The 21,689-nt window shown below is 39.3% G+C and overlaps 1 protein-coding gene across 3 annotated transcripts in view; it reads left to right on the top strand.

Annotated features, from left to right (window-relative positions):
- Nucleotides 1-21,689, top strand: part of WWOX (WW domain containing oxidoreductase) — a 554,700-nt gene that overhangs the window by 8,462 nt on the left and 524,549 nt on the right. For all 3 annotated transcript variants that reach the window (XM_083370591.1, XM_083370592.1, XM_083370593.1), the window contains exons 3-4: nt 393-571; nt 15,778-15,884. In XM_083370591.1, coding sequence (XP_083226717.1) covers nt 393-571; nt 15,778-15,884 — 286 coding nt within the window. The remainder of the gene's footprint in view (nt 1-392; nt 572-15,777; nt 15,885-21,689) is intronic.

Raw genomic sequence — 21,689 nt, 5'->3', positions numbered from 1 at the left:
ATTTGTTTGAAGTGGTGTAGGGTTTCCTGCTGGAGCAGGGAGTTGGACTAGATGACCTCCGGGATCCCTTCCAATTCTCTTATTCTCTCTTTACTGAAGCAAAGTCAGTAGAATCAAAGAATCAAATGCAGGAATAGGTAAGTTGAGGCTCCAATCAACCTTGAGTGAGTTGCATTCAACCAGCATTGAGTGTTGGATCTTTGATTTGCTGTACTTCTCTGAATTATGAAACTTTTAAAAAAAATCCTGGTATCTTTGGTTTGATTGAAATGATTCTCTCAACTACCTGAAGGCTGAGTTTACGTTTTGATTTAATGTATGGGTATGTATTGTGCTTGTGGTAATAAAATGAGGTATTCACATGGAAAAATGCTTCTTGTTTTACTTCAAAGTCATATAAACAAAAGGACCACATACCTTGATCCCAGAATGGCATTCACGGTGGAAGATAATTCCATGAAAATCAACGTGAAGCAGAAGTATGACAGCAATACCACTGCAATGGAAGTATTAGAAGGCCGAGACCTGAGTGGCAAAGTGATCATCATCACAGGAGCAAATGCAGGAATAGGTAAGTCAAGGCTGCAATCAACCTTGAGTGACTTGCATTCAACCAGCATTGAGTGTTGGATCTTCCTCCCTCCTTCCCTTATACCAGGGGACATCAAACTGGGCGACTTTAAGACTTGTGGACTTCAAATCCCAGAAGTCTTAAAGTTGCCCAGTTTGAAGACCCCTGCCTTATACAATGTATGCATGTTAGATCCAAACCTGGAATTTTGTTCATGTCATGTGTAGGTCTGCTTGCTGTATCTTATCTGTAGCACATTAAAGATGCTTGCCTTGGTTATACACCCACTTGTAAGGCCAAGAAGAGATAAGGGTTTTTTCAGGAGCTGCTGATAGGTACGGTAAATGTAAAAGCTATAATTGCATTTAAGCGGCCTGTCGGGCCGTCTGGATACCGCCCTCTCCTGGTTGATAATCTAAACTTTATTCAAGAAAACAATCTCATTAGTTTCAACTTAGCTTTAGATGCCAGAATATTTTATCTGCATGGGAACTCAATTACTAGTTTTTCTAAACCACTGGGACATTTCTTATTTTGTTGGGGAACGAAATGCAGACGTAAGGCTGTCTTGCGAGAGTGTATCTGTAGCTCGGGTGCAGGATGAGGGTGGAGGTTTATGCTCCGAGTTTTTGGGCTGGTTTCTGAACGTTTCGTTATCAAGCTAGGGAAGGAAACATTCGGGAAAACAACCCAGAAGCTCGGAGAACAAACCTCTACCTCATTAAGTTTATCTACTAAGAAATGATGGCTAGGAACTATCCCACACAGGGAAATTTGTTCTTGCTTGGTCTCTAAATAACAAATGTTCTAGATTATTTAGACTGACTTCCTCTAACCTAGTGCTATTTCGGTTTTTAAAGTCCTCAGTGTTTCCTCCCCAGGACAGGTAAAATGGTTCCTAGCTGTTGTGATTCAGGGTCAGCCTGTGGGTCGGACGACTCAGAGGAGGAGGAGGAGGGGGGTGTTGAAGAACTTGCTGAGGAGATTGGACAGCTTGATGAGAGCCCCCAGCCAGGCCCCTCTCATCTGGTCACGACGCAGACCCAGCTGTGTGAGCCTGACAGCGTGGATGAAGATGACCCACAGCTGGCCCTGTTCAAGGACGCCCGACGCAGGAGGCAGTCAATCAGGAGTAAACAGAGGAAGGCAATGGGGCACCTCGGAAGGAGGCAGAGAGAGGCCACGCCCTGAACTGTATTTAAGGGGAATGTGTGGGAGGGCTGGTTTGCTGAAGGCAACCGCTTGGATAGTTCCTGTTTCTTAGCTCCTGTTTCATGGTTGGTGTCTTGTCTTGCTCTGTTTTATGTGAATAAATTTGGCAGGCTTTATTCCAGCCTCTTGCCGTTTGTAAAGGGGTTGTCCCTGCTTTTGCTGCAGGGCCGGTAGCAGGCTGGTTCAGAACAGTAGCATGCTTTCCAGGTTGGTTTAGGGTTCAAGAAAGCCTTAGCTTTCTGGATATCCCTTCCTTAGTACGTAGTCTCCCATAATTACCAATTACCCGTAGTGTGACTTAAACAAGAGGTTGTGTGAATGCCGAAAGATTTCAGGAGCATGTGTCTTGTCTCCTGCATTCACTGGAATTATCCACCCTCACACATTCAGTCCAACAATTAATAACCATGTTTTATTGTCTACCCTAAAACATTCCTAAGCCATGTATTAAAATCACCTCTAATTTTCGAAAGACATCTTCACTGTCCTTTTTGTGTTTCTGCAGCTAAGTTAAGAAAAAAAACCCTTTTTTTTTGTATTTCAGTAAAAAAGGTGACACGGTCAATCTCAATTTCTTATTATAAACACATTTTTAAAATGTTAATCTCTTGGTAAACAAACCTGTATTTGTTACTCTTTATTGGCTCTGTTGCATAGAAAAGCATCATAAAATGCTGTTAATATGTATATTTGGTGGTCCTGGTCCATTTTGGTAGATTTTTTTTTGGTTGCCACTAGAGGGCTCTGTTGTTCTTTAGAAAAATAATATTGGCAGGTGATATGGAAGCTCTTAGAAAGTTTGACCAAAACAAAGATTAGTTTTGACTGGGCTATTTTATATTTTAATTGCTGGTGCTAAAGTTCAGAAGTGGAAAGGTATAGGAACTAATCTCTACTAATAATTGAATTCAACTTTATTGGCAAACATGCCTGGCAGGATGAAACACAGTGTGAGTTAATAGCAGCCCCATATTTTTAACCGAAGGCTAAGATGGATGTGGTTATCAAAGCACTAACCTTTGTCTTTATCTAAAACTTTTTTGTACGTCCTTGAAACCTCATGTAGGGAATTCTGTATGTGTGCTACAATCTGTCTGTGGTCTTTCAAGACCTGCGTGGTACTTCTAGACTTCTTTTGTCATTTTCTCGAGCAGAATAACACAGTTGGAAGGGACCTTGGAGATCTTCTAGTCCAACCCCCTGCTCCAGTCTCTTCTTAAAAGCCTCCAGTGATGGAGCACCCCCAATTTCTGGAGGCAAGTTGTTCCACTGGTTAATTGTTCTCACTGTCACGGAATTTCTCCTTAGTTCTAGGTTGCTTCTCTCCTTGATTAGTTTCCATCCATTGCTTCTTGTTCTGTCTCTAGGAGTTTTGGAGAATAGGTTGACCTAAAAGCCCTCAAATTTTGGAACACTGCTATCACACCTAGTGCTTTTCACTAGACTGAAAAAAGGTTTTGCAAATACAGGCAATCCTCATGTTATCGCCTGCCTCATTTAACAATCACAGTTATAATGGTGATGTAAAAGTAACTTTATGACCAGTTGTCACATTTTTGACCTTGGTAGGTCTGTAAAGTAAAAGAAAACTGAAGCAAGATCATAACCACAGTTGCAGTTTCTCTTAGTGACCATTTTGCTGGTCCTAACTGTCACTAAACGAGGACTACCTGTAGACTCACATTTTGAAAGGCTGGAAAGAAAGAAAAATAGACTTCTTGCGCTGTCATCTACTTTTTCACTAAACCTTTTTTTGCCTTTGAGATTTAATATAATTGAAAACCTGCGTGCAACAGAATTAATTACGCGACCTTTGTTCTTGCATGAATGAATTTGCAGGCAAAAATGGAAACTGCCCAGTTAAGCATCATTTTGCTTTCAGTTTCTTAAATTTAATACTTGTTATTCCTGAGTGAGTTTATGAAAGAAAATATTTAAACATCAATACTCGAAAAGAGTGCAGTTAAATCCATAGACACCAAAGGGAATGTTAAATGCTTGGTTCTCAAATTTTACTTAGTCTTTCCTTCTGCCTATCGTGGAATTTGAGATTGGAGTAGAATGGGTAAAAAAAAAGTTTATAGAACTCACCTTCTGCGATTCTTTCCCATTTTTAAACTTGGCTACAAGTCACATGACTAGGAACAAAACGAAGGCAGGACTTAGAATGGACAGATGGATAACCTTCTGAACTACTGTCCAGCCTCTCTACTATAGAAATCCATTGGAGATTTTCTCTCTTCCCCCGGCAGTCCTGCTTGGATCAGGCCCATTTTGAAACTCAGAATTTCTTTGGCTGACAGTTTCCTCCATGCTAAATTTGGTTCAGTTTTCAGAAAGTAATCTCGCTTTTGAATAAATGGATGAAGCCCCTGAGAGCCTTAACACAATTTCTTCCCAACATTTTGCAGAGTTGGACAGAAGGGAAAGGAAATCGGAAAGAAAAATAAAAAAAAGAAGCAGAATGTGTCAAGCTTAGCCCAAGAATGACAAAGAAAATCCAGCCAAAGTAAAGTCTTTTATTTGCCTACATCCAATAGACAGAATCTTGCCGGACTAAATGGTTACCATCCTGAGAGATTCTATGAATTGGCTATCCTAACTCTCTTCCTCTGTCTCCTGTCCAGTTTTAGATTGTGCTGCCTTTCTGGACTGTGCTCCTTATTTCCTGGGAAATTGTCGCTTCGTGTAGTCCATCACACAACGTTTGTGTATTTGCCCTCTTGCTAGTTGCACAAATCTGTAACTACTTGGATGTTTCTTTTGCAAGGGATTTGAATGGTGTATAGTTTGATTTTGCTTTGTTTTCGAGTTGTATTAGGCACTGCTATTGTGAGCAGCTGGCTAAATACAGCAATGCCATTGTACGGCTGCATCTGCTTTCAAAGACATCGGGAAGAGAAAGCAGACAGGTCAGAAGGGATCTTTAGATTTGATTTCCTCTCTCAACCCTTTCTGTGGTGCCTCGTGGTTAGGAGAAAGCTTTTTATTATTATAAAACTTTTATTCATAAAACATGAAACTCAGTCAACTGAGCACTCAAATTGACTGGCACTAATGGTTGACACGGGTTGCTGCCAGCATCCTAGGTATCCACCAGGTATCTCCTTAAAATGTAAGATGTTCCGAGTAGCGCAGTTTTTTGTAGCTTTGCTGGAGTTATTGCAGGAAGCTGCAATTTCTTGATGTATTTTGCAAAGGTTTTGGACATACTGTAGTTCCCAATGCCCCAATGACAATGGGTATCACTGTTACACGTTTCGTCCATAATTGCGCAGTTTCGATGGCCAGGTATTTCGTAATTTTTTTTCCAGTTCTTTTTCTTCGACTCTGGCATTTCCTGGTACAGCAATATCAATCAACTGTACACTTTGGTTCTCTATGACTGCTATATCTGGCGTGTTGTGTTCCACATTTATTTATTTTATTTATTTTATTAATATTTCTATACCGCCCTTCTCCCGAAGGACTCAGGGCGGTTCACAGGGCAAGAATAAAATACAAAGTTACAAATATTAAAAGGAGATTAAATAGTTGCCCGTTAAAACAATTAATATACTACATTTATAAAAAAACCCAAAATTACAACAATAAAAATACAAGAATAAAAACCCCACCAATCCCCCATCAGGCCAGGCTGGCTTGTGCAAACAAAAACGTCTTCAGATCGTGGCGAAAGGAGCGAAGATCGGGCGCCATCCGGAGCGATGGCGATCTGTCTGTATTTGGAAGTCCCACAAGATCTCATTCTCGACAACTTTTTCCACCCTATGTTCCCACGACTTTTCGGACACAGGGAAGTTGTATTTTTTACACAATGCCTCGTGGTTAGGAGAAAGCATCATCATCATCATCATTATTATTATTATTATTATTATTATTATTATTATTATTATTATTAAAGTTGGTGCCTGAAATGGAAACAATCAGTAATGGTACATTAAGTATGCAAAACTAGGTCGTGTAGCATTTGTGTTAAATTTTATTTTAGGCTTGTCAGAAGGCAGACACATGGAAAGAGAAAAATGAATCGGAATGCAATGATTGGAACCAAAGTGGCAGATGTGATCACATTTTGGGATTAAAAGGGATCTGTGTAAATTGGTACTGGAGGTGGGATTATTACAATTGGAAGTGAAGCTGAATTAGAAGTCTTGTTTCCTTTCCGTGTTCTTCACAAGTTGTGGTTGGCAGATCATTAAAAGTAGGGCGCCAGTGATATAAACAGGAACTTTAAGGAATAATAAACTTGATTATGACGGGAATTTTTTTTTTCTAAAACTGAGTAAAGTCTATGCTAAATTGGTTTCTTGGGCTGCAAGAGTCCTTCCAGAGGGTGATGGAAAACATATTAAATGTTCTATCTTCTGGCTGGATCACATAGAGGGAATGTCTTTCTGAGCATCGTAAGGGGATTACCTTGCTCCCTAGACACAGCATGTGTGATATGCTTCTCTGAAAGTGAAGATTTTCATCAAGAACGTGGTCCTTCTATTTGGTATGGTGCTGTGGCAAATAACCATGAATAATTTCTGTATCTTGAAAGTTTCTCCAGGGGGGGCAGGGTGCTAGGCAGAATTTCTTCTTGATAGGCACAAGGAGTTTCAAAAGGATTCACTTTGGCAAAACATGCAGTTCAGGGTCAAATATTTTAAGAAATGTTCTGTTGCTGGCATATGGCTCCTGAAGCAGCAATTTGGCTTTTCCAACACACACACACACACACACACACACACACACACACACAGACACACAGAGAGAGAGAGAGAGAGAGAGAGAGAGAGAGAGAGAGAGAGAGAGAGAGAGAGAAAGAGAGAAAGAGAGACAGACAGACACATTGTCCTATCCAAAGGAGGCATTTGAATTGGCAAGTCTGTTTTTGTAGCAAGAGTTATCTAACATATTTTACAGTTTTAATGTTACGTTGAAAGGCATTATATATTTCATAGAATAAAACTAAAACAAAATTAGTTGGGAACAAGGTAGAACAGCCCACAATAAAAATGTAATTGCGGTGCGACTGTTCCCAATTGCTTAGAACAGTCACCTGAAATATGAACATCAAGCGACTTTTAAACTTGCTTGAAATCAGGCATTTTATGATCAGGTACACTTGTGCATCTGAAGATAACTGAAATACAGAAAATTCAGAAATATACGATCAGCAAATATCATTACACTCTGTGCCATAGTAGCATATGTCATTCTTGGGAGTATTCTAGCAAACCTTAGAAGACTTGGGATTCAATTTTATCCCCCACCGCCCAGAAATAATCTAATGAAATGAAATGCGACTTGCTTAGTTGTGGAAGTGCATTTTGAATATATTTTGTTCCTTTAGCACCCTGAGTAATCAACATTATTGCTTGATTATTAGGGCTTTTATCCCGTTTCAATCCAAAAGGATTCTGAATAATTTCCATTCCCTCTTTGACAAAATTAAAAAGAAACCATACAGCAAAATAATCATGAGGAATTATAAGTCGAATTACACAAGTAATTTTATTTTACGTGGTGTTCAGGTGAACTTAGAACGTGCAAATATGTAGAAAACAGTGATGTAATTACAGACGGTGCCATGTGTCTCTCTAACAGCACCCAGTTCATAGCGATAGAACAAAACACTGAGCAGAAGAAACTTCCCATGTTCTCAAATCTCACATTGAAAGGAAGATCCTCAAAATTCCTCTTTAGGATGCATGTACTGCATAGAGAGGTTCTACACTTCCATACGTTCCACACTCATTTTTCTTTGCAACCACCTTTGTTCCCACATAAATATATGGAATGATAATTGATCTATCAATGGATGCAGCTTTTAGTACTTGCTTTTAAATTGTGCCTTTAAAGAAGAACACTTCCTAGAACTTCTGAAGTTATCGTGGGCATTTTATTTTGCTTGGCTTACGAAGCATGAACTTGACAGCTTTCTTGGGTGATATGCAAAAGCTTGCTTCACGCAGGTAACTGATTTAACAGCCTGGTGTCCTTCACTAGTTCTACTCATATTGACTGTGGCTGATGGGAATTCAACTCCAGAGTGTATGAATGGCACTACATTATAGCTTTTCTGCTGCAGTGTGGGAACAATCCAGAGAAAAGAAATATTTTGGGGAATATTGAAAAGGCAGAAACGTCTACACACACACACACACACACACACACACACACACACACACACACACACACACACACACAGAGCCAGACAACTCAGCAGAAACCAGCTTTTAGAAATGCAGAAGTAATAATCCATTCATGAAGGTTGGAGCCCTCCAGCTAGAAGCTGAAGAGATCAGGAAGACAAAGACCCCTAAAATCTACATACCCCACCCAAATCTAAGACAGGACACAATAGGATTAACACCACCACCATCAGAATACCAGAAAGGCACACTCAGACTCAGGTCAAAGTTCATGACACAGGAACAACTCCAAACAAAAGCCCAAGAAGGTATAAAAATTCACTCCCTGCTCCATGTGCTCGCTCTCTTTTCTTCCAGAGCCGTCTTTCTGTCTGGCTCTCCTCTTCAATAAACTGCAACCTTCTTTCTAAAGCAGTCGCCATGTTGTTTATTCCCAGCTTGGACTGGACCCCGACGAAGACTTTTCCTTCAACAGGGGATTGTTGGGTCTTCTGCTTCTTGACAAACTGGATTGGAGAATACATACTGGGGGAAAAATGGCTTGAAGGGCATGATGCTGGAGACGGCATTTCCAAGCGTGATGTTTCTTGCTTTGTCTTTCTTGCCTGTTCAATTGTTTTAGCGCTTCTTAAGCCTTCTTAAAATCACATTAAGATCAGTTATATTTCTAAAATATTTAGGTAGGAATACAGCAGATGGCAGATCTTGAAAATGTAAGGATAGGTTCTGTTAAGTATTTGGAGGAAGATCACCCGAGAAACCCAAGGTGGTAGACTATATTAGGACATTGGGGGGAAAAAATCTCCCCAGAAGATTATTGAGCCAAACTTTACATGGAAGTTTCCACATAGCAAAAACCAAGTTGACTCAGTCTTTATGTTACGATCAAATGCAGAGCGAAGAGCTTGCCAACTAGTCTGTAGGAACTCTGTTATTCTGATGATGGAACATGCCTGATCTTGTTTTTTTCCTGTGGCATGAGAACCCAGTTAGAAGATTGGTTGCTGATAACACTACATCGTGACAGTGTCTTCTTGAAAGCATTCCACTCTGAATCTACAACTCCATCAGAGATGTTTTTGAAAAGAACCCCAATTTAAACGGCTGATTGTTTATTTACTTATTTAATTTAAGGCATTCATACGGTTGCCCAACTCAATCAAATTGACTATGAAGGGCTAGCAAAAAAAAAAAAAATCAACACACCTTACAAAAGTCTATGGAGATTCTCAGTCATCCAGTTCAGGGTTATCCCAAAGATGCTTTTTTCAGGAGGCAACTGGACTTTCTTGTTTTTCTTTGAAGATGCTTCACTTCTCATCCAAGAAGCTTCTTCAGTTCTGACTGGATTACATGCCTTACAAAAGGAATACAAAACCATCGTATGTAAATCTCCCCAAAACGAAAGAACCAATTAAAAAATATAGTGGAAGTTAAAACGGAAATGACAGCATCACCAGTTCAGGGATATGACACATTACAGCTACAAGGCCCAAGGAAGGATTGAGGTCTTGATAACTTCAGGACCATCATGCAAATGGTTTCTTTACTATAAGTATTCCTCAACTTACAGTAGTTCATTTAGTGCTCTTTCGAAGTTACAACAGTACTGGAAAAAGGGGACTTGTGACCATTTTTCAAATGACCATTGCAGCATCCCCTGGTTGTATGATCAAAATTTGAATGCTTGACAACTGGCTCGTCTTTACAACGGTCACAGAGTCCCGGGGGGTCACGTGATCCCCTTTTTGTGACCTTCTGGCAAGCAAAGTCAACGGGGAAGGCAGATTCCCTTAACAACCATGTGACTTCACAACTTCACAACTGCAGAGACTGACTTAACAATAGTGGCAAGAAAGGTGGTGACGTGGGGCAAAATTCACTTAATAACTATCTTGCTTAGCGACAGAATGGTGATCGTTAAGTCGAGGAGTACCTATACTTTAGTAACTTTAAGCTCGTATTTGGTATATTAACGTTAGCTTTTGTTAATAAAGTTTTTTTAATCATTGTAAGTGTGTAAAGGGATACAGTAAATGGAGCACTGTGTAAGGAAACTGCCATTTTGTTCCATTTTTTTTCCTCTTGAAGTTGCACTTGTTTCCTCAACTCTTGAGAAAATGTGTTGGCTTAATGCTTGAAGGATCCAGCGTCGTTTAGCTGACAAAACAGTCTTCTAATTTCATCGGAGATGAAATACGCCTTCTTAATTTTATGAAACTGCTTGTATTAATATTGCACTATTGTACTTGCCAAAAGGAGATTTAAAACATGCAGCTGATTTTGTTTTTCCTTAATGCTTAATTAGGACTCTCTTCTGCAGTAGGCCTGCTCACAGGAGCTGGCCAGGAATTGCTACATCTGAAAGAAGATGCTATTATGAGGTTGGGTCCTGTTTCTTTTTCTGAGGGAGCAAAAAAAACAACAACAACAAAAAAAAACACAACACTATATTTTTATACTCATAGCTGTCGTTGTCCAGAAGGCAACTTCAGTCACTTGTTTTAATTGCAAAAGTAGGTGACAATTTTTTCTTTGCTCTAAATGTTCTTCTAGTTCTCAGTTGCAAAACAAAAAAATACAGGTTGTAGTAGGTTGTCCAAAGGAAAAGAAATCTAAGTGGGGGCTATAAAATGAGCAAAGCACAATACTTTAAAGCAGACATGTCAAACACAAGGCCCAAGGGCCGGATCCGGCCCGCAAAGTGTTTTCATGCGGCCCGCGAAGCCACCCTGGAAACAGTGAGGGAACGGCCCCCACTGCCTTGGCCCTGGCCCAGAGACCCTCCTTCTGCCAGAGACCCTCCGATCTGTCCCACTCCTGCCCAGGCCCCCATAGGCACCCTTGATGCGAACGATGTAGAGCTGGCCACGCCCACCCAGTAGGCCACGCCCACCCTGGCCATACCCACCCGGCCCCCTGAGGGTAACCGCAATGCTGATGCGGCCCTCAATGAAATTGAGTTTGACACCCCTGCTTTAAAGGAAGGGGAAAAAAAGGAGAGATTTCAGGCACTTTTAAAGATTTCCTAAACTAATTGCAGCTGGGAAAAATGGCTGCCTAGCCTTGTGTAAAACTCCACTTTGTATTTGATATTTAGTTGCAGGAATTGGGTATGTCTAGTTTAATGAAAAGAAGGCTTAGGGGTGACATGATAGCAGTCTTCCAATATCTGAGGGGAGAGGAATCAACCTGTTCTCCAAAGCACCTGAAGGCAGGACATGAAGCAATGGGTGGAAATTAATCAAGAAGGGAACCAGCCTAGAACTAAGGAGAAATTTACTCACAGTGAGAACAATCAACCATTGGAATGGCTTGCCTTCAGGAGTTATTCCATTGCTGGAGGTTTTTAAGCAGAGACTGGACATCCGTTTGTCTAAAATGGTTAAGGTACACCGACTCTAAAATATTTAGTTCCTGCATTCGTTTACCATGGTGACTTTCTCCACTATAAAAAAAGATTTCAAAATCTGGTAGCAAACTATTTTAAAACTACATCATGAGTTTAAAACTCATGATTTAGTCAAATGCTTACTGGAGAAACTAATGCTGCAAGAAAATAGCAGATGTGAGAACAGGTATCACCTCTGTGAAGGTACGTTCTTGAATACAAGGCAATGTAAGTCAAAGATTAATGGGACCAGAATGATAGCCTCTACACAAGATTTTAATAACTAGGGAGATTCTTATCAAATAATGAAAAGTAAATGGCCAAATTCGTACTGATTCTTTAGATATTTTATCTCTAAGCCTTTTGAGGCTTCAACATTTATAGACAGCTTTCTAAATTGTCTGGGAACAGACAGTTTCATAAGCCAATGAAACTGTTGTACTAGAAGAAATTGCATCTTCCAATAACTAGCTCCAGGCAATATTCTGGCTATTACATTTTTGAATCGCTGACATTTTTGAGCGCTTCTCAAAAGCAGCCTCATATAGATAATCTTACTATATCAAAATATTCTGCCTTTTATCCCCCATTGCCCAGCGATCCACCTCGATATCTCAATAATTCTCTGAAAATACCTATTAAATTACACATTTTTGTGCCTAATTCTATATATCTGTGAAATATATTTTTGCAATTTCTAAAGAAAGTATATGGTTTAAAACAAACTCTGTGTGGTCTAAAAACTGTGTCCGTGTATATATTTATACCATATACAGAGGTACTTATTAAGTATATGGTTTAAATGTTTACAACTGGAGCTCTATGTGGTCTAAAACTGTGTGCGTGTATATATTTATACCATATACAGAGGTAATTATTTTTATTCCCACAGTAATAGATATCAAAATTCTATCTTGCCTGGTTCAAACCAATTTTTAAAAATGAACAACTCTTAATATACCTGATGCTGGGTTTTATTTTAAAATAACAATGGAATTTAGCCCATATATATTGCCCATATTTCATCTTCAGTGCAAAATGCACACACTGGAAACTTAGAAACATGTTCAAATTATTCTATTAAATGTGATACAATTTAAGTTTTTGTCAAACTTTACAGAATCCAGTGCTTTGTAAATATATGGTTTGCCAAATCAGTTCATAAAGCAGACAAGTAATGTGAAATATGTACTTCTGAAAAAAAGCATTCTGCTTTTGTTGCATTAAGTTTATGATTAACTTAATCATGGTTTTTTTGGAATGACATTCAACCTCGTTGGTTGAATAAGTGACACATATAGGCTCACATATCATGCTAATCCCCACAGTATGTTTTGTTTATAAATCACAATGGTGATGTTGTTATCCCTTTGAGTTGTGTCCAACTCTTGTCAATTCTATGGGCCAGCTCTCTCCATACCTTCCGATTTTACATTACTTCTTTGAGTTGTTCTCTGGCTGCTGTCAACTTTGATGACAGCTACTTTAAAACTACATCCTTTAAACCTCCTAATAGCTTAGTGGTCTTTACAAATCCAATTAATAAGTTTCTTCAGTTGATTTAGTCATCATCTGATAGAGAATTGGGATGGGAATGCAGAGTTGGGGTCTCAGCAGTTTTGGGGCACGATTGGGTTAAGTTGGATAGCTGGAAAGTGCAAAATGTTTTTTCTGCTTCCTCAAAATATTTCTGGTGTGCTCTATACCCAAATAATGCAATCTTGTTCCACTTTTGAAAAATTCTGTCCAGTGTTTGATGTCTCCATTGAAAAGAGTCTCTGAGAAAGATCATTGTAGGAATTAACTCTGTTGATTGATCAACTTATTCCTTGAGGTGTACTATATCGTTTCTAATTGGGCATTCTAATTTATTTTACGCTCTACTGTTTGATAAAGACTTTGGAACTGAAGTAAAAAAAAATCAAGATAAAAATAGTACTTCAATGGACAGAATTGTGAAGATTTACAGCAGGGGTCTTCAAACTTGACCCTTTTATGACTTGTGCACTTCAACTCCCAGAATTCCTCAGCCAGCAGGCTGGCTGAGGAATTCTGGGATTTGAAGCCCATAAGTCATAAAAGGGCCAAGTTTGAAGACCCCTGATTTACAGGAAAAGGAAGGCACTAATTTTAATTTTCAACCATTTTAATTTTCAGCACTTCTGATCTTCTGTTAGAAATTTGCTGGGGAGTAGTTAAACTTAGTAACTAAGTGCTATTTGTTTGCATTACAGTATGAAACCAATTTTGAAACAAATGTAAATGGCTTTTAAATATCAATCTTTATTTTATTAAAACAGTAAAGCATATGGCCCACTAAAAATGGAGCAGCTCAGCAACTATCTTCAGAAAGTTTCCTTGCTTGCATTTGCTCAGTGGAATTAAAACAGGGAAAAGTATTTTGCATATGTTGAAAACTAGATTCATCTGCGTGCGGTGAATTACTCAGATAATTAAAGTTGCCTGATACAATGAATGGGTTTCAAAAGGAAGAGAAATTGCTTAGACTTAAACACTCTAAGCATGTAATTGCACAGAATGGTATAAATTTATGTAAGATGTTGTTTCTTTAATCTTAAGTTAAACCCTATGTTGTAAACTAAATTTGTCTTGCCCCAGGGTACTGCTAGAAGTGAAGCTGCGTATACTTAATAGTGTTTTTCCTTTAAATAAATAAGATTTAAACCAATCCTGCATAAAACAAAAGAGGAACAAATGGTCATTTCCCCCACCCCACCCCGTTGTATTATCTGTTGTGTTGAATATTCAAGTGCTAATTTGAGTCTTTCTAGTTGGAAAGTATTAACTTGGAATATAATGCCAATTTCTTATTTGCGGGTAGATTCTTCACAACAAAATGCTTAGGAGGTTTCGAAGTATTTCTAGCAGGACTACCCAATTCTGTCATAGCTTTGTTGCCTATGCCTTGGTGGAACAGTGGGAGCCTTGGTGGAGCAGTGGGCTAATGCCTCCTTAAGGAACACCAGCTGCCTGCAATTAGTGCAGGTTCGAGTCCTACCAGGCTCAAGGTTGACTCAGCCTTCCATCCTTCCGAGGTAGGTAAAATGAGGACCCAGATTGTTGGGGGCAATTAAGCTGACTTTGCAATAATGCCGCTTGGGGTGTGTGTGAAAGCCCTAATAAGCAGGCATATACATAGAATGAAGGCTACTGATAAGCTTGTAAGCCGCCCTGAGTCTTCGGAGAAGGGCGGGATATAAATGGAATTAAAATAAAAAAATAAAAAATAAAAAAATATGCCATCCATCTGGTAAACTCGCAAGATTCGTTTGTCTCACCGTGCACAGGTATACATAACCCAAACCAGACTATTGTTTCTCTGTGTCATATAATATATGTGGGTCTATGCATAATTCTGTAATTTATTTATTTTTGTCGTATTTATGTAGTGTATTTCGGAGGTGGTGACCTTTTGAGAGCTGAATGCGACGAAATTTCATTTTAGTGTCTGCCGATTAGGGTACGTTCAAAGTGACAATAACGTTGTTATAAATAAATTAAAATGTCTTACGTCTTCAGCTTCTCCCCTCTATGTAGCACTGGTAGTCCTCAACTTACAACAGTGCATTGAAAAAAGTGACAGGTTGTCAAGGTTGCAGACCCCTAGTCTTGGAGGTTTGTAAATAGAATGACTGAAGTGATTGGAAACAGATGGAGGATTTAGTAGGGGGAGGATTTAAATAATTGAAAATAGGAGGAGGAAGGGTGCGCGGTATATGTTCGCCACCTTGAGTTCTTTGCAAAAAACAATAAAAGTGGGAAAGAAGTAAATAAATAAATATTGTGTGTACTTTTGGGAAGAGCAGCCAGGGACCCTGACTTCATCCCCTCACATCAAGGGATAGAAATTGAAACAGGTCCTTTTGCTCCGTTGCCTCCTCAAGCGTGAGGTGTTTGCACTAACTGAGATAGAGGATTAAGTCGCGTACTGAGATCTGGTCAGTTTTTAAAGAGTTTCGGTCGTGTTGATTTGACTTGGCTTTTTGATTCATTTACAGCGGTTTTTTTTACGCTGCCGTCCCCTTTCCTTAGATTGCTGCAAGTAACTCTGCTCCCGAAGTCTGTGTAGTATTTAAAATGTTAGCTGAAGCACTTTTTAAAAGAAACCTGTAATTGAAAAATCTCAAAGGAAATGGATAAAACGCAAAAGAGCAACAGTTAATCACGCTAATGAATTCACATCTGAAGCAGAAAAAAAGCTGATTGCCAAGTTTAATGCTGCTATTTTTATTCTATATCTACTGTATGCATTTAAGTTGACTTTGTTTTGTACCGGCTCCAGATTTTGTAAGCTAGCTTGAAATTTGATGAGTCAGGAGAATAAACATTTCCAACAAATGCTAAATGAGTAACTGTCTTAGGACCCAGGCAGACCTAGTTCCCTGATGACCCGATGTTGTGTACCTTACTGTGTCTTCTCAATATGTGTTTTGTGACAGGCTTTGAAACAGCAAAATCCTTTGCCCTCCATGGTGCCCATGTCATTCTTGCCTGCCGAGACACCTCAAGAGCTGATGAGGCCATGCGCCAGATCTTGAAAGAATGGGTAAGGACCTGTGCTTTGTAAATACGCAAATTTATGCTCTAAAGCTTATAAATGCTCAGAAATTCCTGCTTCAAACTCCTAAGCTCCACGCTTGGTGCATAATGTTGAAAAAGATGCCACCTAAAAATGAGAAATTAAAATGACATTAATAAAATATAGACACATCAACTGAACAAATCTGGTAATTAAGAGTCACTCAGAGTGAGATGGGTGATGATAGATAGATAGATAGATAGATAGATAGATAGATAGATAGATAGATAGATAGATAGATAGATAGATAGAGTGTGTGTGTGTGTGAGAGAGAGAGAGAGAGAGAGAGAGACAGACAGACAGACAGACAGACAGACAGACAGACAGATGTACAGAAAAATTAAATGCCCGAGCAAATCAGCATTTTGACTTTGGGCTGGAAAGGAAACAACCCTTGAGGTTCTGTCCATGGGAGGAAATATCACTGTATTGGATCCCATCTTTGAAAAAAAATTCTCTCATTCCTAATATATAATTTCTTTCATTGGAAATGTTTGGAATAACAAGACAGGCCCTAACTCTGAGAAAGTTTATAATTTAAAGCGAAGATTAAATTCACACATCTGAAGACAGAAAATGGAAAAGAGGATAAAGAGGGATGGGATATACGTATCAGAGGTCTCCAGCCTTTCTCGGTTGGAGGACTCGGGGGGAAAGGGAGGGGGAAGCATTTTACAAGCACATGGGTGCGCACACAAACATGGCTGTGAGCACGCGCAACGCAAATGGGGCAGTGCTAGTGCCTGCACAGCAAAAATGGGGCGAGTATCATGTGGGTGCTAACAGCCCATTTGCACCATGCGGCACCCCGCTTTCTGTAGCCCAGTGGCCAGTAGGCCATGGCCTGGTAGTGGGCCATAGCCCACAGATTGAGGACTCCTGGACTATATGATTTCTTTAAAATTTTGATAGGAATATGGGCAGTTGCAAAGTTGGCCCAAATTGAAGGAGATACTGATTCAACTTTTAATAGACGAAATACAAGTTATTTACTGTTACTGAACGTACTACTAGTAATGTGGTTTTAAACATATTGCATTAAATGTAATGGAAGTCTATGAAGGACACCAGTCTTTGTGAAGTGTATTTCAAACGTTTAAATGGAACTTGTCTTGTGAAAATGTTCTGTCACTTTTCTATGGTTGAATTTATCTTCAGTTCATTTGGCGGACATAGCATACATCCTACAAAGTTCTGCTTTCCTAACATGATGCCCTCCAGGCCCATTGAAGTTAAACTCACCCAATTCGTACTTAACATGATTGAGGAACCTTTCCTCGTGTGGTCAGAGCTCTTAAGAGAATAGATGCTCCATCTGTGCTGTGTGTGTGTGTGTGTTTTAATAAAAAGATAACATTGGATGAAAATTGCTAAGAAACCTGTTAAGAAGACCCACATTTAACTGTAGTTCCTGCTCCAGCTAGAAACTATAATCCTCATGTGTTGGTCTACCCAGGAGGATGTGAATTTCTTCTTTCAGGAAGGTGTACTCATGTGCAGTGTGATAAAGCAATCAATGCAATGCGAAAGTTGTGATCCTTGGAGTGAATGGAAAAACTAAAGTTTTTGTGTTGCCTTTATTTTGAATAGCTTCAGAAGTGGAGCACTTTATTAGCCATCTCTCTCTCCTAATTGTTCACAATACTATTTAATCTTAGAGTACAGTAGCTTGGAGTACCTTCAGAGTATCTTTGTAATGGGATTGCTGTTGTTTATTGAGAAGGACTAATTAACTTTGATGATTCCACTAATATTATGGCACTTTGACAATACCTCAGATTTATGACTCTATTAAAATACATAAATGAAATGCAGGTGCTGAAGCAGAAAGAATAAGTTATTATTGAACTTTAATTACTTGAATTGCATAAGTAGGAGAGAATTAGTGGATGTTCAGAATTTACATCAGTTGAAAGTAATCTTGGGAGGAAGATAAACTACTTAAATTGAAAAAGGCAATTTTATTTGCAATAGGTTATGGTCTAACTCTAATAGAAGGGCACTGTTTTTGAAAATTCTTTGTCAAGTGTTGGTTTGTCAGCACTTTCTGTTGAGAGTCTATTGATATAATGGATTTCTCTTCAAATTATCTTTTATTTAAATTGTATGGTTTCCACCAATGACAGACTACCTTGCTATGCCTCTTTGATGCCATTGGTTGGTCTATCTTGACTGCCAAAGGAGTTGTATTAACTAGCACTTGAATTGGAAACCTTAATGTTGCAGAGACAGCATCTTAAGATGATACAGAAAGCTGTAAGAAAGAGTTGTTGTGCTTCAGAACACCAAGTCCACTAGATCAGACTGTAGCAACTGAAATTGCAAACATATTTTTAAAGAGGTTCATGAAATGCAACCTGTACAAGTTAGATACAAACATCTTGTTTCTTTTGTGGTAAAATTAAACTCGTTAGAGAAAACTGGAATAAAAATTCAGCATAAAAGTGATCTTTTGTAAAGATGCAACACCACACAGAGCCTGTCAAGGATAATACATTTCTCTTGCATTCCAAGAAATAAGGAAAGAAATGTGGAAAATATTTTATTATTATTATTAGACCTCTATGGCACCCATCTCTCTCTTGAGGCAACTCTATGTGGCTTACAGTCAAACAATTAAAATGCCATACAAAACACTGGAACATTAAAATATGCATTTTTGGGCTCTAGGTTTGGGCGATACTCCAAGTACAATTGAGTTGTCATCAGTTCAGGTTGCCATCTTCTCATGTTCCAGTTGACTTTATTTTTGGGGAACATCAGGTAATATTGAATCTACATAAGAGTATCCTAAAGAAAGGGATATGGAAAAAGGTATGTGAGAACAGAAGGGTATTCTCTCACTTTCCCCAAGCCTTAAAACTTTTTGTGTATATTTCTTCCTCTTGGTCCAAATTCACTAATGTTATTGTTAATGTTATTAGGGTAAAATGTTTAGCCCAAATTGATAGATGCACACACCTCTAGCTGCAGTTGTGTTTGAGAATTTGGTCATAATTTAGAACTTAATTTCTTGACTGCAAAAACCAGAGCCACCTCTTCCTCCAAAAAGGAAATTATAATCTCAGATCTCTGATTCATTTTAATCAAAAAGACATCGTCAAGCATAAATCTCTCAGCAATAGCCAAGGTCCTAAAGCGGCCAGGAAATGTGTGTGTGTGTGTGTGTATGTAATGTGTATGTGTATATATGTATATATATGTATGTGTGTGTGTATATGTATATGTATGTATATATTTAAAGTATAAAATCTTCGAACACCGGGATGGATAAAAACAGTCGTTCATTGCTAAAAGATCATAATAAGCAATAAAAAGTAACCGTTTAAAGCATATCTACCTAATCTAATCTTTCGCTGGTCCTCTGCCAGCGTCACCAGAGAAAGCATTGAAGGTTTGAAAAACCGTTGGTAAGCGTGTTTGGTTCCGCGCTCTGCTCATTGGCTGCGTGATGGACCTTGCTCTAGCCAATCGTGATTGTTCTGACTGTCTCGCATCGCTTCTCTTGCAATCCGGTCTTACTGTCCCTTTTTTTAAACTTTCTCCTCCCTATCTGCTTTGGTTTGACTACCTTAACTGATCTTGTTTTCTTTTGCTGTTCCTCATCCAATGTCATAGCTGTTGGTATTTGTATTTCCTTGTTCTCTCTGTCCTCCTTCTCTACCCTCCATGCCTGTGATTGGCCATTCTGTCCTATGCCTGGGTTTCCCTCTTGACTCCCTTCCGTGACTTCTGCAAACAGCTCCCCGCCCCAATTCACTTGCACGTATGACTTTCTTTCAGTGCTTATCCACTGATCTTTATCTGATCCCTGGACTAGCCACTCCAATGTTTTTTGTTTATTTATATGACACCCTTGCTTTCTGCTATCTGATTTAGTTGATCTTGCTGTATTTGGACGTTCTTTGTGTGTTGGTGTATATGTGTGTTGCGGCGCTCTCTTTCCTTGGTTCACTCATATCTGTTCAATTGGGGGTGTTAGCAGATCATTCCTTGTCTTCTCGGCTAGTTGTTGCACGATCGGTATCTTCTTTTTCATATGAGTCGCGTTATCCGCTGTTTGCTGTATTTCTTTCGATGGGTCATGCGTTCGCTGGTTATTTTCCTTGCCTTGGGATGGTCGCTTTCGTCTGTTCATTGTGCCTGTCCATCCATCCATTCCTGTTAAGCTCCTGTCTTCCGGGTGCTCTCCATCTGTTTGTGCGTGCATGTGACATTGTCGTCTCTTCCCTCGCTCTATCCATCCCCGATCTTCGGGAGTTATTGCATGATTGTTTGTTGTCTGTTCCTATCCCTGAGATATTGGAACACTGCTATCATGTCACCCCTAATCCTTTTTTCCCTATTAAACTAGACATACCCAATTCCAGCAACCATTCTTTATATGTTTTATCCTCCAGTCCCTTGATCATCTTTGTTGCTCTTCTCTGCACTATTAGATAGTGGCAGGAGTATCAACTAACAGCAGCAATATTTTCTTCGTGTGATATTTGGTTTATTCTTCAGACCTTCAACTGGTCCTCCTTGATGCAGAATACAAATCATTTTCAGTGCAGAAAGAATAACAGCTCCTTCAGTCTGCTTTTATACACTAGAAAAGTAGATACAGGTAATCCTCAAGTTACAATCATTTGTTTGGCAACCATTCAAACAGAATTGAAGAAAGTGACTTAAATCCAGTCCTCACATTTATGACTATGGCAGCATCCCCCATGATCACATTGAACAAAATTAGATGCTTGGCGACCAGTATGTATTTGTACTGGTTGAAGAATCCGGGGTCCTGTGATATCCATTTGTGATCTATTCAGCTGGCTTCTGACAAATGGGGGGAGGGGAGAGCCAGATTCATTTAATAACCATCTCATTCTCTTAACAACTGCAATGATTTGCTTGGGAAAAGTCATAAAACTGGGCATAAAACTTGCTTAGCAACAAAAATTCTGATTTCAGTTGTGTTCGTAAATTAAGGCCTACCTGTACTTGTTTGTTTTTTCCAAATGTCTTGACTGGCAGAACATTATTCTGACTTCAAAGACTTTTTTGCATGAAATTTGACACTATAGCGTGGCATCCAATGATGCTGCACCAAAGAAATCTGTCCATTGGTTTAAAATAAAAATGACAGATAAAAAGATATAGATCATGCAAGAAATAGTGTAAGGCAGGGGTTCCCAACCCCCGGTCCGTGGACTGGTACCGGTCTGTGGCACACCAGCAACCGGTCCGCACAAACAAGCAAAGCCCCATCCGCGGGATGCAGGCAGCACACAAAAACCACGCCCCCTCCGGTCCGCGGAAAAACCTCTCTCCACGGAACCGGTCCCTGGTGCCCCAAAGGTTGGGGACCTCTGGTGTAAGGCATCATTCTCCTCCTCTCCCCCGCCTCCGCCCCATTTTGGTCTTGTTGCTATAATATTCCCATCAGCGTTTGGACTCCTGAGACATTCAGTAGAGTGACTTATAAGGGAATGCATGCATTTAAAAGGGAGATGTGAATTAAAACAATTTAACAGCCTCCCAAACTTGGATGAACTATTGTGAAATATGTTTTTCTCCTTGTACGATAAACATATGGTATGAATTTTCTTTCTCTCATTACAGATGCTGAGAGAAGGGGAAGACAAATATTTATAGTGTGCAATAAAAAATTTTTTACAGTAAAAACACAGTTCAATTTGTTTATACAGTTCCACTGTTACAGTTTTTATGGTTGGTAGTGAAACCACTGTAAAATAAGATTCTGAATTATATAGCAGATGTGGTGATCCT

The sequence above is a fragment of the Vipera ursinii genome (assembly GCF_947247035.1).
Source record: "Vipera ursinii genome assembly, chromosome: 10".
NCBI classification, from domain to species: Eukaryota; Metazoa; Chordata; class Lepidosauria; order Squamata; family Viperidae; genus Vipera; species Vipera ursinii.
Note: the sequence above shows the minus strand (reverse complement) of the source record. Positions and strands in the feature narration are given on the sequence as shown.